Source organism: Lissotriton vulgaris, chromosome 11 (genome assembly GCF_964263255.1).
Source record: "Lissotriton vulgaris chromosome 11, aLisVul1.2, whole genome shotgun sequence".
NCBI classification, from domain to species: domain Eukaryota; kingdom Metazoa; phylum Chordata; class Amphibia; order Caudata; family Salamandridae; genus Lissotriton; species Lissotriton vulgaris.
The window spans coordinates 252,125,224-252,141,006 of NC_141699.1; the positions used below are offsets into that span (position 1 = coordinate 252,125,224).

Sequence of the window (15,783 nt, forward strand, 5' to 3'; positions counted from 1 at the left end):
GTTCTTCTGATAGATACATCTGCCGTGTGGATTCCTCACCTTGTGAATAGAGTCCCACAGCAGTCCCCACTCCCGGAGGAGGGTGTCCACTCTGCTACACCAGGAAATCTTGGAGAACAGAGCGCGCGAAGTGGCCGTCCCTCCTCACCTCAGCATCCAAGCAGTAGTGCTTTGCAAAAGTGTGGAGGGAAGCCCAAGTCGCGGCCCTGCAAACGTCCTCAACAGGAACACCCCTAGACAATGCAGAAGTAGCAGACTTTGCTCTAGTTGAATGAGCTCTAATACCCTCAGGAGGGTCCTTACCCGCCAGAGAGTAGCAAATCTTGATGCACAGGATAATCCATCTGGAAAGTGTGCGCTTGTGCACCGCTCTGCCCTTCTTGCAGCCAGCAAAACCCACGAAGAGCTGATAGTCTATTCGATAGTCTTTAGTCCTATCAAGATAAAAGCTAACCGCTCTCTTCGGGTCCAGGCGATGAAGCCTCTCCTCCTCCTTGGAAGGGTGTGGGGGAGGATAAAAGGTAGGAAGGGTAATGGATTGACCTAGGTGGAAGGGAGTAACCACCTTAGGCAGAAAAGCAGCCCTGGTCCTAAGAACCATTCTTTCAGCATGGATGGACAAAAACGGGGGTTTGGAACTAAGAGCCTGAAGCTCACTTACCCTCCTTGCCGAGGTAATTGCAACTAAGAAGACCGTCTTAAAAGAAAGAAGCCTCATTGGACACTTGTGTAAGGGTTCAAACGGCGAACCCATCAGATAGGTTAACACAAGATTCAAGTCCCAATGAGGAACAATAAAGGGAGAAGGAGGGAACTTGTTAGTGAGCCCCTTCAAAAATCTTAAAACCACAGGTGACTTAAAAAGAGAGGGCTGATCCGGCAAGCAGAGGAATGCCGATAAAGCCGAAAGGTAACCCTTGACAGTGGCAACAGCAAACCCCTGCCGTGCCAGAGAAAGAGCAAACAACAAAATATCAGACAAATGAGCCTTTAACGGGTCAACATCCCTCTCCCTACACCAAGACACAAACTTATTCCACCTATACGAATAAATGGACTTGGTGGAGTCACGCCTGGCAGAAAGTATGACATCCACCACATCGTTAGGGAGAGAGAAAGAGTTCAGATTGCCCCGTTCAATCTCCATGCATGAAGGTGTAATGTCAGGAGGTGGGGGTGTAGAACCTGCCCCTCCATCTGAGAGAGGAGGTCTGCCCTGAGAGGGAGACGGAGCGGCGGGTGAGAGGAGAGGTGGAGAAGATCTGTGTACCACACCCTTCTTGGCCAATCCGGGGCGACCAAAATGACTTGGGCCCGGTCTTGGCGAATCTTCCTCAGAACCCGAGGAATCAAGGGTATGGGAGGAAACGCGTAAAGGAGCTGACCTCTCCAGCTCAACTGAAACGCGTCCCCCAATGCTCCTTGCATTGGATACTGGAGACTGCAGAATGACGGGCAGTGAGCATTCTCGCAAGTGGCAAACAGGTCCACCCGAGGAGTCCCCCACATCTGAAAGACGTAACGAACAACCTCCGGGTGAAGCCTCCACTCGTGGTCGGCAGAGAACTGCCGGCTAAGACTGTCCGCACGTACGTTCAGAACTCCGGCCAGATGATTTGCCATCAGACAAATCTGGTGGTCCTGAAAGCAGGACCAGAGACGCAGAGCCTCTCTGCAGAGACACTGCGATCCCACTCCTCCCTGCTTGTTGATGTACCACATCGCGGTCGTGTTGTCCGTCAGGACTTGGATCGACTGACCGCGAAGGGAAGGGAGGAAGGCCTTGAGCGCCAAACGTATCGCCCGCAACTCTAGAAGGTTGATGTGAAACAACCTTTCTTCTGGAGACCAAAGACCCTTGACCTCCAGATCCCCCAGATGCGCACCCCACCCTAGAGTGGATGCATCCGTTATCACCGTGGCCAACGATGGAGGAAGCTGAAAAGGCTTTCCTTGAGACAGATTGCCTTCCACACCCCACCAAGACAGATCCGCCGCAGTTTCTCTGGAGATCTTCACTGACTCCCAGAGATCTCCGTTGTGTTGATACCACTGCCTGCGGAGGCACCACTGGAGTGCCCTCATGTGCCAGCGTGCATGGTTGACCAGGAGAATGCAAGAAGCCATCAGACCGAGCAGGCGAAGGACCTTCAGGACCGGAACAACCGCTCCATTGTGAAATAAAGGAATCATTTCCTGTATGTCGCGAATCCTTTGCGGAGGAGGGAATGCACGACATACAGTAGTGTCCAGTACCGCACCTATGAACAGGTTGCGCTGGGAGGGCACCAGGTGAGATTTGGGCACATTTATTGAGAAACCCAACCTGAACAACAGCTGCGATGTTTCTTGCAGGTGATGAAGCACCTTCTCGGGCGACTCCGCTTTGATCAGCCAGTCGTCCAGATACGGGAATACAGGTATCCCCGACCTCCTGAGATGTGCAGCCACCACTGCCATCACCTTGGTGAAAACTCGAGGCGCAGTAGTAAGACCAAACGGAAGGACCGCAAACTGGTAGTGTTGCGATCCCACCGTAAAACGGAGATACTTCCTGTGCGACTTCAGGATCGGGATGTGAAAATACGCATCCTGCAAGTCGATCGACACCATCCAGTCTTCTTCCAACAGCGCTTGAAGAACCTGCGCAAGAGTGAGCATTTTGAATTTCTCCTGCTTGAGATAGAGATTCAAAATCCTGAGGTCCAGGATTGGACGTAACCTGCCATCCTTCTTGGGGATCAGGAAATACCGGGAGTAGCACCCCTGACCCCTCTCCTGCTCTGGAACCACCTCTATCGCACCTTTCTTGAACAAAGCCAGGACTTCTTCCTGCAAGCGAACAAGGTGGTCCTCCGAACAAAAACCCTGGCAAGGAGGGTAATTGGGAGGGAACTCCTGGAAAGGAAGTGCATACCCATTTTCTACGAGATTGAGAACCCAAAGATCCGATGTAACCGATTCCCAATCCCGTAGAAAATGAGTAAGCCGACCCCCCACCGGAGCCACATGATCCAGAATGGCGGATCTAGGGCTGCTTTGCTGCAGGGGGAGGGGGTTGGCTATTAGAGGAAGAGGAGGAGGAGGAGGAGACCTGGCGCCCACGACCACGGCCCCTTTGCTTTCCTCTGTAGGATTTATACAGAGGATTCTGGCGCTGCTGCTGCTGCTGCTGCTGTCCTTGATTGTAGGGACGAAAATTGGGTCTGCCAAAACCCCTATACTTTCTAGTCGCAGAGCCCCTCGTCTGAAGGCCCAAAGACTTCGCCGTAGCCCGACTGTCTTTGAATCTCTCCAGAGCTACGTCAGCCTTCTTCCCAAAGAGACCTGTCCCATCAAACGGTAAGTCCAACAGAGTAGACTGAACGTCAGAAGAAAAATCGGAAGACTTAAGCCATGCGGCCCTTCTTGTAGCCACAGTGGAGCCCATAATTCTGGCAACAGAGTCCGCCGTGTCCATACCACTCTGTATAACCATACGAGCTGCAGCCTGAGTATCAGCGACCACCTCGTTAAAATTCTTCTTATCGTCCTCTGGAAGCTTAGCAGAAAGCTGTTTGACAGAGTCCATCAACGCGTGAACGTATCTCCCCAAGAGGCAAGTAGCATTGGTGGACTTCAAGGCCATGCTACCCGAGGAGAAAATCTTTTTAGCAGACTGGTCCAGTTTTTTTGAGTCCTTGTCTGCTGGCACCTGAGGGAAAGAACCCGCAGCCCTGCTGGAACAGGCGGCCTGCACTACCAGACTCTCCGGTGCAGGATGCGTGGAAAGAAATTCAGGGTCATCAGGAGCCACCCTGTAACGCCTTGCCACTGACCTGGAAACTGCAGGAGCAGATAAAGGCCTCTTCCAGACCTCCTTTATCGGTTCAGTCAATGCATCCGTAAAAGGAAGCGTAGGCTCCACAATTGAAGAGGGCGAATGCAACACTTCCGTAAGGATGTTAGGCTTGTATTCAGCTGTGGGCAAAGTCAAGCCTAGCAACTCTGCAGCCTTCTTTATGACGACATGATAGGGTGCCAAGTCCTTAGATGGTGTGTCAGAAACGGTTGGCAAACCCCATTCAGGAGAAAGTTCCAAGCCACTTGCATCCTGAAGGTCCTCAAAACAATCCCCCTCATGCAACTCTCCTTCCTCAACCTCGGAGTCCACAAACTCCTTCTCCTCCAAGAGGCGTTGTGCCCTGCGCCTCGACCACTCCAGACGGACCGAAGTCGATGGATCCGGTAACGACTCCGACGGCGCCGGAGCCGACGTCGAGCGAGGAGCCGGAGGACGGGAAGTGCCACGATCCGAATCCACCCGAGGCCGATCCGGAGTCGGCGAAGCCGCATGCGAAGTCGACGACCTCGGCGGCGCCGTACCGAGCCAAGGAGTGCAAGGCGTCGGCATAAACGGCATAAAGGGGGCCGGGGCATAAGCCTGGGGCACACCCAAATTGAAAGACAAAGGACCCATGGGACCCATAGGCGCACCAGCGGGGTACATCGCCCTCGAGTAAACACCAAACATGGCGTTTAAAAACTGCGAGGGATCCTGACCTGGACCTGGAAAGGGTGGGTACGAACCCAACGGCCGCTCCGAAGGAGGCTGATCCGGCAAAGGCGCACCCTGGCCCTCTTGTTCTTCAGGCTCCACAACCGGAGTCGGTGCTCGAGGAACCTCTTCTTCATGCACCGATGAATGGTGCGACTCCAGATCCGGTTCCGGCTCATGAACTGGAGAACCAACGTGAGATTGAGCTGGAGAAGGAGACACGAAGTCCTTATGATGTTTTCTCGACTTCTTCCTCGAATCCGAAGACTCCTTGCCAGAGTGGTGTCTGGAGTGATGTTTACTCCTCTTATGCTTCTTTCTCGAGGAGCCCGAAGCATGGCCCGAGGCCGACTTGGAACCGGACCTCGACCTCCCTCTGGACCTTGATCTCTCTCTCGACCTCGACTTGGCCTTCGAAGCCGACCTCGACTTCGCCCTCGAAGCCGACCTTGACTTCGACCGCGACCGTTGTCTCGACTTCGAGCGCCTGGACACTGACCTCGAAGACCTTCCGGCTTCCCTTTCCTTCACCTTAGCGAGCAGAAGCTTCGCCTCCCGCTCACGCAAGGCTTTGGGGTTCATCTTGTCACAGGAACGACAGTTCTTGACATCGTGTCCCGAACCAAGACACCATAGACAGTCGGGATGCGGATCGGTGATCGACATCATCCGGGAGCAGGAACCACACTGTTTGAAACCTGTCTTCCTCGACGACATCTCCGGCGATGAAGCGAAATCCGACAGAGAAACAATAACAGCTAAACAGCGAATAGATACAAAAGTATCGCAGAAGATCCCAGAAACCGTTAGCGTCGACGACGCGGAAAAAAGGGAACTGACGTAATCACGCCGACGTGGGCCTTATGTGGAGTCGGTGACGTCAGACGGAGTCGCGCGCGAAGCCGTGCTCCTATGACGTCGTCCACGCCGGCGTGCTACGAAGAATTTTCCGAACGTTGCTGACGCAAGGGGGATATTCACAAGGTGAGGAATCCACATGGCAGATGTATCTATCAGAAAGGGACTGCAAATAAACAGAAGTTTCATTGCACAAATAAACAAAATAGTTAGCTAGCAAAGAGGCAGGCCAACAAAAAAAATGAGTTTTCTCTAAGTATACATAACATGAACAGTAAGAACACATGTAAGAGGGGCAGTTCTCATGGGAGGATACAAAATTCCAAAAGGAGGGACTACTAAGTATATTCACCAAAGAAAAGATAGCATTTCCAAAGGACGGCAACAGGAAATCAATGGAAAAGCTGGGGATTTTTTCTAGATCATATCCAGACACAGCATGACTCGAAGAGACAGTGCAAGCGCTGCCTAGGCAAGACCTACAAAACGGGTACTCAAAAGTGAAAAATCGATCGGGATTAATGGGCAGAACCCATTTGCTACATTTTTTATATATGATTTTTTTTCATTCCTAGCTACATTGAAGTTTGCATGTATCTCCTTACCAAATCTCTCCCTTCCTCTTTGTATTGACCGTTCTTATTTCTCATCAATGCTTTACCAATTAAATTATTAACTGGGGGGGGGAGGCAAATAAATAGTCATATTTGGCTAAGGCATGTTTCTTTCAGAGATAAGGGTACTTGTGTCACTTCTATAAACAGTGTTCTCGGGGTTAGAATTTTCCATATAATTTTATCACATAATTTTCGTGCTCTGTAATAAGTTATACTAAATGTTGTTGTGATATGCAATGCTGTGCTAAATTATGATGACTTCATACTAATGTTATGTTAGACAGCGATATTGTGTTGACCTATTTCTTGATGTGTGTCATGGTATGCTATGAAATGTTATGCTGAGTTATGGTATGCTTCCATATGTTGTGTTATGTTCTGATCTTCTAGACTGCTTTAGGTTCTCCTAGGGCAGGTTATGTTGTGCTCCAATGCTGTATTATGAAAATGTAAGAGGATTTAACATGTTCCAATGTTTTGTTATGTTCTCTATGGTACATTATGCTGTGTTGTTATAGTGCGCTGTGTTACAATGGGTAGTTATACGTTATGGTAGGAAATGTTGCTTTAGATTATCAGACTTTGTGGTGTGTTGAGCACAAGGGCATTGTGCCAAAGCCCCAACACAGAATTCTAGGAAATGCTTTGTGAGAAGGGGTTCCAGACGCTTAGAGGCTAAAGTATCGAGGAGTTTTCTTTTCATCTCCGAGAACAGAACTCCAGCACCACATTATAACTACATACCCACTGCAGGGGAGCTGAGGATCTCTGAAATAGGGTTACTTCAATGTGGCATGGGTCCAGAGAGGGAGGGAGATCAGCCTACCATGAACAGAATGCGCAGGAGATCTTAATTCAGGTTGGGATTGGAGGGAGACTCGTGGGCTGGTACATTCTCATCTGGGTTTGGGACTCATTCCTCTACTGCTCTTACATTTTTACATAAGGGCTCCGACGATACAAAATAAAGTTCTACGCACAATATTTTAAAGGTGCTTCTTCTCTGTTGAATCCCACCTCATCGACCCCCTCAGCACGCTCTTAGAGCAACTCAGAGATTTCTATACAAAAATCCACTTAGCTGAATGAGTACTTGCCAGAAATATCTTCTTAAAGCCTGCAAGGTAGCTCAAAGAGATGAGTGCCTATTGCCGAGAACTATGTGCAACCCATGGATTATAATACCGTGGTTATACAACATTATAACGCATTCCGTTGCAAAGCATGCCTTTACTACGCATGTGTTACAACGTGAATGCCTTTACAACGCATAACCTTTACCACGAACATGCCTTTACCACGGATGCCTTTACAACAATTTTAGTAGTAAAAGCATGAATATTATATGCATATTCGTAGTATAGGTTTTCCATGCCCTTTGTCCTAAAAACGGACCCAACCCTTCTAAAAACTACGCCCCCCCTGCCCTAAAAGTTGACCCCTGCGCGACGCCCCCGCAGGACTGACCCTGCTGTACATCCTACTAAAGTGCATATGTTACGCACTTGTGAACTGTATAATAATAAACACATTTGATTCATGCAGTGTGTGTGTGTGTGTGTGTGTGTGTGTGTGTGTGTGTGTGTGTGTGTGTGTGTGTGTGTGTGTGTGTGTGTGCGTGTGCGTGCGTGCGTGTGTGCACCCTTCTCAACTCCCTACCTTTGTGAAAAGTGATGCTTCTCAAATCATTTAGCACTGGGGCGGATGACGAGTACCCGCAATAGGTGGACAAGTGTGAGATCTTTCTATGTGGCTGCCATCAACCTTTCTAAATCAGCAATTATGAACAATACATTACCTTACCTTGAACAAAAACAGGTGTTCCACCCCTGTATCCTACCAGCCACCAAACAGCAGTGCTCAATAACTATTCAGTTACTTCTTGATAACAAGGCACAGGGAATTGCTAAAATTAACTTTGTCTACATCGCCCTCACATTGCTGTTTCTGTCTCCACTGTCCAACCACTGGGATGCAGGCAATGCACTTCCATAGGCAGGGGGAGCTGTTCTCCCCTATTTCACGCCATGCCACAACCACTGGAATTCAAAATGGATTACACATCACATTTGTAATTAATACACTGAGCCAAACTTTACTGTGAACATCAGAAGAGATCTGCTCCATCATCAGTAGAATCTTCTATTCATTGTATGCATGATTTACCCTATATACTCTCTCACATTGTTAAGATCATGAGGTTACAGCTGCATTTGAACACAACCACAATCTATCTTTCAATATGTTCTTGTATACGGGGGTACAGCCATTAGTTTATGTTTCCTGCCCTTGAGCTGATCAAATGTTCTACCCATTTGCTCTCAGGAGATAGACTGTTAACCAGACCATAGTAATTATCAAAAGAAAACAATATAGCCTCCTCTCAACATGCAAATAATGTTGCTTTTTTGACAGTTTGCTGTCCTTAGATTGCAAGCAACATTGAAAAAGCCTCCTCTTAATTCCCATGAAAATTGACTTGGACTTAAAAAATCCTAATTGTTTCTTCTTTTCTTTCAAATGAACCTCTCATTTTTTCCATCTTCTGAAAGCCTCCTCTCTCTGAGCACATTGCATATTTGCCTGATCTATTAATAATGGCAACCATTTACATATGCCTTTTCCCACTAGCCATCACACATAACTCCCATCAATTGATTCTGCCATAAAGAGATTTGGGAGTACCAGACTACTCCCAATAAACAATAACAACCACTGAAAAAAACAGTAACCTTGGGTTTCTGAGCTGCTTGATGTTCGGCATAAAGCTTGTCAGTGCCTTGTTATGAGTAGTAAATTATTTTTAAATGCAATTCCAAACACACTATATAACCCTTCTGGTCCTCACTAATACGAATATCAGAACACTCAGCAGTTGATCAGTTGACTGTAGTTCAGATAGGCTGCATAATAATTTCTGTATACGGCTTGATGCTTTTACATTCACGTAAGACAGAGAACTGCTATTGGTCAAGTCGATCACACAGTAGGGTACCAATACACAACATTAAACCACCAAGTTAATAGGCATAGAATAAGAGAGCTGCCACATGGTGCAGGAGAACGAGGGTCTTTAGTCCACCACATTAGGTCCCAGCATACTATGATCACTTCTTGACATCTCACAACATTCATACATGGGACAATATTAACAAAGTTCATCCAATAGTTCTTCCAAATCTCTCCGTCCAACCTATGCCTGCTCAGAACAGTAAATCTTAAACAAAATATTTCAGAAGGGACAAAACAATTCGATAACCAGCGAAGTGGACTAAGCGCACAAGAAATGTCATAAAGGGGTCATCTGAGTTGCTCAAAGCTGCTAGCTTACTGAAAACCATAAACTGCATGCCTCTATTTCAACTTTCAGCTGTCACACTGTTAAGGACTGTGTCCCATAACACAATGACTACACCTCCGTGGTTATGTACAACATGGGAACACTTTTCACATAGGATCAAAAAAACAACTCATCGTACACGTTGTAGCGACCTACCCATGTAAGTAAATGCGTCAGTGTCCCACAAAGCTGTTGTAAGCGATTTATAAATAACAATACAAGAGCACTGAAAGCAAAGCTCAATCAGTATATACATGCACTCAATCAAGTCAATGCAAGCACTTATGAGGAAATTAGGAGGGATTAAAAGTACAGCAACTGCATCAACACAATCATAAGACTTCATGTTAGTAATTAGAGATATACAATAAAGTGTTTAGATTGGACAGAGAAAGAGGCTATGAGACTAAATTACCTGTTAGATCTGAGCAAGCAAATTACTAGACTTATTCAACAACTGTTGAGGTTTAAATCAGAATATGACTGAGAGCACATTATTTGTGTGTGACACCACACAAATGAAATTCACTAGCAAGTGGGACCAGACAAGCAATCAGCAATGTAGAAGCAAAAGTCTGAGCAAGCAAGCAGCATGGCTCTATAATGCTTACTAGAACATTAACAGACACTTACCTATCTTGTTCAGGATCAGGATTCATTGTACACACCCAGCTATCTGGGTAATCTCGCTCTACGGAGCTCAACTGAAAGGGCAATGTCCGCCACTTTAGACACAAATCTAATAGAACAAAAATAAATACAAAAAGACAATAACCCAACAAGAAAAAACACATACATAAGAGACCCACACTTCTTTAAAGTACGGATAAGGTAAACCCAATATTTAAAAAAAATGGTAGGCCAGTACAAAGGGCCAGAGTCATACGTTTTTACACCAATAAAAACAACTTCACCTCCATGAGGGTTAAACTAAGTGTTTTCATAATTAATGAGCACTATCTTCAAACCCATCTGCAAAATTCGAATGCAGCATCTATCATGGAAAATGGCCTTCCCAGTTGCTGCCTGCCCTGCTTGCAAGCTCTATCAGCTGTTGAGCACTATAACAGTTTTCCATTCAAGTAATGAGAACTCACCTGTCTTTTCTACTGAAGGTAGTTTAATATATCAATCAGACTATCACCATTCCTGTATTCTAGAGCAGTGCATCTATGCTGGATTAACATTCTTTCCTGTAATTATTTGTCTGAATGGTGTTGCCTTTTTTCCTAGACAAAAACAAGTCAATAGGAAATTCTAACCTGCTCCTTTTTAATTCCATTCCAGTACACATAGCGTTAACCAGCTCGAAACAGCTGAATACCTCTTTTTTTGGGGGGTATTTCCTTTTGTTACCAATCGGTTAAAAAACACTGCCAGAAACCAGCACTGGTAAATGCATTAGGCTTTGCCTATGTAGTTAATATATATCATTTATTTTTTAAGTTTTATCTTGGTGAGTGGTTGTGCAATATAACTTAAAAGAACTCCTAGGAAAATCCTAGTCCTACAACATAAGGTGCATGAGGGATTCAAAAGTGGTTTTATTTGCGCCTTCGCATATGTTTACATAAAGTGGCTGTGGACACAACATACACACTTGTTGAATCTAACGCTAGTGTGAAATCAGTGCAACACAAATCATTGCACTGATGCAAAGCACCGGAAGGCATCCCTGGTGAATATTTCTCTTGAACAGTTACAAATGTAACCTAAAGGACCACCTCTTTTTTTGGGGGGTATTTCCTTTTGTTACCAATCGGTTAAAAAACACTGCCAGAAACCAGCACTGGTAAATGCATTAGGCTTTGCCTATGTAGTTAATATATATCATTTATTTTTTAAGTTTTATCTTGGTGAGTGGTTGTGCAATATAACTTAAAAGAACTCCTAGGAAAATCCTAGTCCTACAACATAAGGTGCATGAGGGATTCAAAAGTGGTTTTATTTGCGCCTTCGCATATGTTTACATAAAGTGGCTGTGGACACAACATACACACTTGTTGAATCTAACGCTAGTGTGAAATCAGTGCAACACAAATCATTGCACTGATGCAAAGCACCGGAAGGCATCCCTGGTGAATATTTCTCTTGAACAGTTACAAATGTAACCTAAAGGACCATGTTGCAACCCAAGGGCTTTTGGGAATTTTAAAATACATGAGTATAAAAGAAGAAAGGCAAACAATTGTACAGTTTGTACAAAGAACAACAAGGCAAACAATTCCAGAATTAATACAAAAAAAAAAACATGGAAACTAATATACAGGAGGTCAAATATGAAAGTGAATTTCTGTGGCTTTCAGTAGGCTCTTGAAAAAACATTTACAATGGGTCGAGTGGATTTTCCGAAAGGGCACTGCTTTGCAGCAGGAAACACAGAACACCAGCAAGTGCTTTTATCCCAGTTCTGGAGGTTCGCCAGCACCTGACACGGAGTTAAAAAGTTGAAACTGAAGTCCTATCGCTGAACTTTTTATTGTTTTATGGTTAGTTGTTTTTTTGTAGAGAGGAGTCCATGGCATTTGTCTCTTCACTCTTTTTTTCCAAGATAAGCTTTCAATGTCAAGCGACTAACTCTTAACTCCTAACAGGCTGATGTGGAGCCGAGGCTCCACCCAGAGCCCTCAGCTACTCACCTCTCCCAGATGGCCAACCCAACCCAACCCAGGAGTGAAGCATCTGTTACTACCATCAGCTTTGGTTGAGGAAGGAACGGTCGCCGCTGACCCAATCTCAGTTTGTCAGCCACCCCTACAAATCTTTTCCAGTTCCCTGCGATACTGGACCAGATCAAAGAGATTGCCCAGATGCTGCGCCCAATGGGACTTCAGGTTACACTGCAAATCTAGCATATGTTAGAAGTAGGATGCAGGAGGTCATGAGGCCCAGCAGCCTCAGAGTCAGTCTCACTGAAGTGTAGGCTAGAGGCTGTGAGAAAGTGCCATCTTTCTTGCATTGGTATGCCCCTACTTTTTGTTGAACTGCTAATGTGCTTTGACTGAGTGTGCCCAGGGCTCCTGCCAACCAGGTGCCCAGGGCCTGTGTTCCTTCCCTAAAACTGTGTTGAAACCAAAACCCAATTGGCATCTCTGGCCACCTGTCAGTCCCTAGTAAATGGTACCCTAGGTACCCAGGGCATGGTGACCAGAGTAGACCCCTAAGGGCTGCAGCACTTATTGTGCCACCCTTAGGGGCCCTGTACCCTGACTCCCACACACTGCCTTTGCAGGCTGAGTGTCTCAGTACAGAACTAAACAGAGTCGACATGGCACACATCCCTGTGTGCCATGCCCACAGAACCCACTTCCCTGGCATACCTCAGTCACCCCTCTAGCTGGGTGCCCTATGCCAGCAGTGTGGGCACAGGTGCATGAGCCCTGTGCCCCTACAGTACCCAGGGCCATTCCTGGGCACTGTAAGTGCAGTGATGTCATTAAGAGTATATGGTACTGGGAGGTAGTCATTGCGAACTCCACAGGACCATAATGGCTACACTGAAGACTGACAAAGTTTGGTATCAAACTTCTCAGCACATTAAACCCGCACTGATGCCAGTGTGGGATTTAATGTAAAATGCACCAGAGGGCATCTTAGAGATGCCCCCCTCCCTGAAAACCTAACCTACAATCCACGTCTGGACTGAGACGCTGCCTAGGCTGCCACACAGCAGACATGTTGCTGGACCCCTGGGTGGAGAACCTCCCGCTCTCCTGGACCTGCAACAATGCACATCCTATGCGAGGTGCTAGGTCTCCTCCCCCAGGATGGGCAGGGGTAAGCTTCAAAGGCCTGCCGTTCTTGTGAGCTTCTCCAGGCCACTTGCTGTACTCAGCAACTTGCCACCACCAGTTCCGACCCCCACTGTGGCAGGAAGACTGGCGGGAAACCCTACGTCAGTAAGGGGTGTGTGCCAGATTTCCCGACGTCAAAAGACACCCCTGCACCCGGCGCCCCACAGTCCCCTGTGTCCAACTCCGGTGTGCCTACATTTCCTCCCAGTTCTCAACTTACCCCTCGAAGTGTTGGTCGCTCCTGAAGAATCTCCGTCCCCGAGCCTGCAGCCTTTGTTCATCTTCCAAGTTCTCCATTGAATAACACTGAGCCCCCGACGGCTCAGAAGCACCCTGCACCCAGCTGCCAGAGTGTGCCTGGCAGTGCAACCTTGGTCCTAATCGACTTCCCTATTTGCCATGAGCAGCCACCAACCGAAGGCCCCCTGCCCCCATAGGCTATCACTGGGACTAACTCTCTCTGCACCCGGCTGCCCCTGTGCTGCTGAGGGTGTATCAACTGTCTCCACCTGACCCTGGGAGACCCCCAACTCTATGCCCAGAACATTAACTCTGCCAGTCTAGTACTTACCCAAAAGCTGATAACTCACTTTTCTTCCATAGGGTAACATTGACTGGTTTCACTTGGAAATTCTTCTAATTGTGGAGTTTTGGAACTTTAAAATATTCATCTAAAATCAGCTGAACCACGAATTCCGATTTACTCACCTGTTATCAGGAGAGAACCCAGTGCTGCATCTTTTAGCCCAGCACTGACCCTGAAAAGTAATTTTAACCATTCTTATCAGTAATTGAATTTCCTTCCATAGGAATCCATTGTCTGGTTTTCAACAGAAAAGTTTCTAAGTGTCGATTTTCAAAAACTACAAATATTCCTTAAATATCGCATGTATAACTTGAATGCATTCTTTCAATTGTTTACAGGAGAAGCACGAATGCTGGATCACAGGATCCAACACCGAGTAAGAAAAAAAGTAACGATAACTCTACTTACCTGCTCAGTGAATTTCCTCCCATAGGATAACATTGGTGATTCTATGTGAAAACGTTTCCAAGTGTCAACTTTTAAAATACAATAATATTCCTTAAAAATCACTACTGTAACCAAAACGATTTTACTCAACTTTTTACAGGAGATGTTCCAGGACTGAATCTAGGATCCAGTCCTGTGGTTAGAAAAGTAATTCATAAAGTAATCAATTGCATTTAACTAGAAATTCCCATTGAGCTCAATGTTGCATTATGTTTGAAATTGTGTTGCCCATTGCAACAACTGTAACTACTGTACTTAAAAAGTCTATTGCCTATTTGAAAAGTATTTGAAAAGTTACTCATTCTGTGAAAGTATATTTTGATACCTTGTTTGTTCTAAAAATAAAACTATATTTTTATACAAAACATTGGCCTAGAGTTCAGTTCTTGAGCGTGTGAGACCATTTGCAGACTGAGTGTGTACAACAAATGCTTTACACTGCCTTACTGCTCGACCAAGCTACCACTTTAGAGAGTAAGGTTATATTAAAATTTAGCCTCTGCCATACCTCGGGGGACTGTGGACTCTGTGTACACTGTACCTTACTTTGGTCCAGTATATACAGAGCCACTTTCTTACAGTTGTCAGCAACAACATGTACGGTTGGGGAGAATTTGTTTGGCCTCAACGCCTTGGGGAGTGACCAAGTGGTAGCTTGGTCGAGCAGTAAGGCAGTACCAGAGGGCAGTGGAAAGCATTTGTTGTACACACTCAGTCAGCAAAAGATTTCACACACTCAAAGACTGAACTCCAGGCCAATGGTGGTTCTATCCTAAGATATAGTAGTTTTATTTTTAGAACCAGCAGGCATAAAAATATACTTTGCTAGGTATGAATACTTTCATGTAATTACTTTGCAAGAAAACAATAAGGTATGTGAACACAATAGATAAAGGGGTTGCTGAAGGCAACACAAGTCTAGACACACTTTAACATCGAGCTCAATGGATTATTATCATAAAAGGAAGATTGGGAGGTGCACAACACGGTAGGTGGTTGTTTGGATGTGTTCTTTGAAGCAAGGATGGGTGCACTCCAGGGAGGCGGTTCCGTCCGGCGCCTGGAAATATGAGACTAATGAGTGTACGCAAGAATTTGCAGATACATCCCCTGTATGAGGCACTCCTTAAGTGTTCATCGAAATGATTACAAAGTTTAACGATGAAATGTAGATTTATTCATCAATTTTAAATCATTAGGTTGGTATATCAAATGATATTGTCATCATATCATTGTGTTGAGTTGACAGTACAGCATATACACGTGCTCCAATGCATTTCGGGCTACACGCCCTTTGTCAAGGAGAACTAAAAAAAGAAGAAACAAGCCCATATCAGGGAAAGGAAGAAGGTATGCGTGAGCGCTAGTGGCCAGTAATGGTGTTAAAAGTGCCGATCAATATAGTGACGAGTTTTTGCAGAGGGACGGAACTTGAAGTGAGCACATTTAAGTTCACTAGAAAACTAAGACTACGCCATTTTTTCGATAACATCTTACCCCCGAACACCAATGCCAAATGTGACCAATTCAAGGGCCTACGACCACCCAGCACCTATCAGGCTCCCAACAGCCATAAATGTATTGACCTTTTCGAAAACCTTGTA

At 46.0% G+C, this 15,783-nt stretch overlaps 1 protein-coding gene across 3 annotated transcripts in view; it reads right to left on the reverse strand.

Moving 5' to 3' along the window:
* Positions 1–15,783, reverse strand: part of MORC2 (MORC family CW-type zinc finger 2) — a 322,812-nt gene that overhangs the window by 137,547 nt on the left and 169,482 nt on the right. For all 3 annotated transcript variants that reach the window (XM_086943169.1, XM_086943168.1, XM_086943171.1), the window contains exon 17: positions 9,986–10,091. In XM_086943169.1, the coding sequence (XP_086799295.1) occupies positions 9,986–10,091 (106 nt within the window). The remainder of the gene's footprint in view (positions 1–9,985; positions 10,092–15,783) is intronic.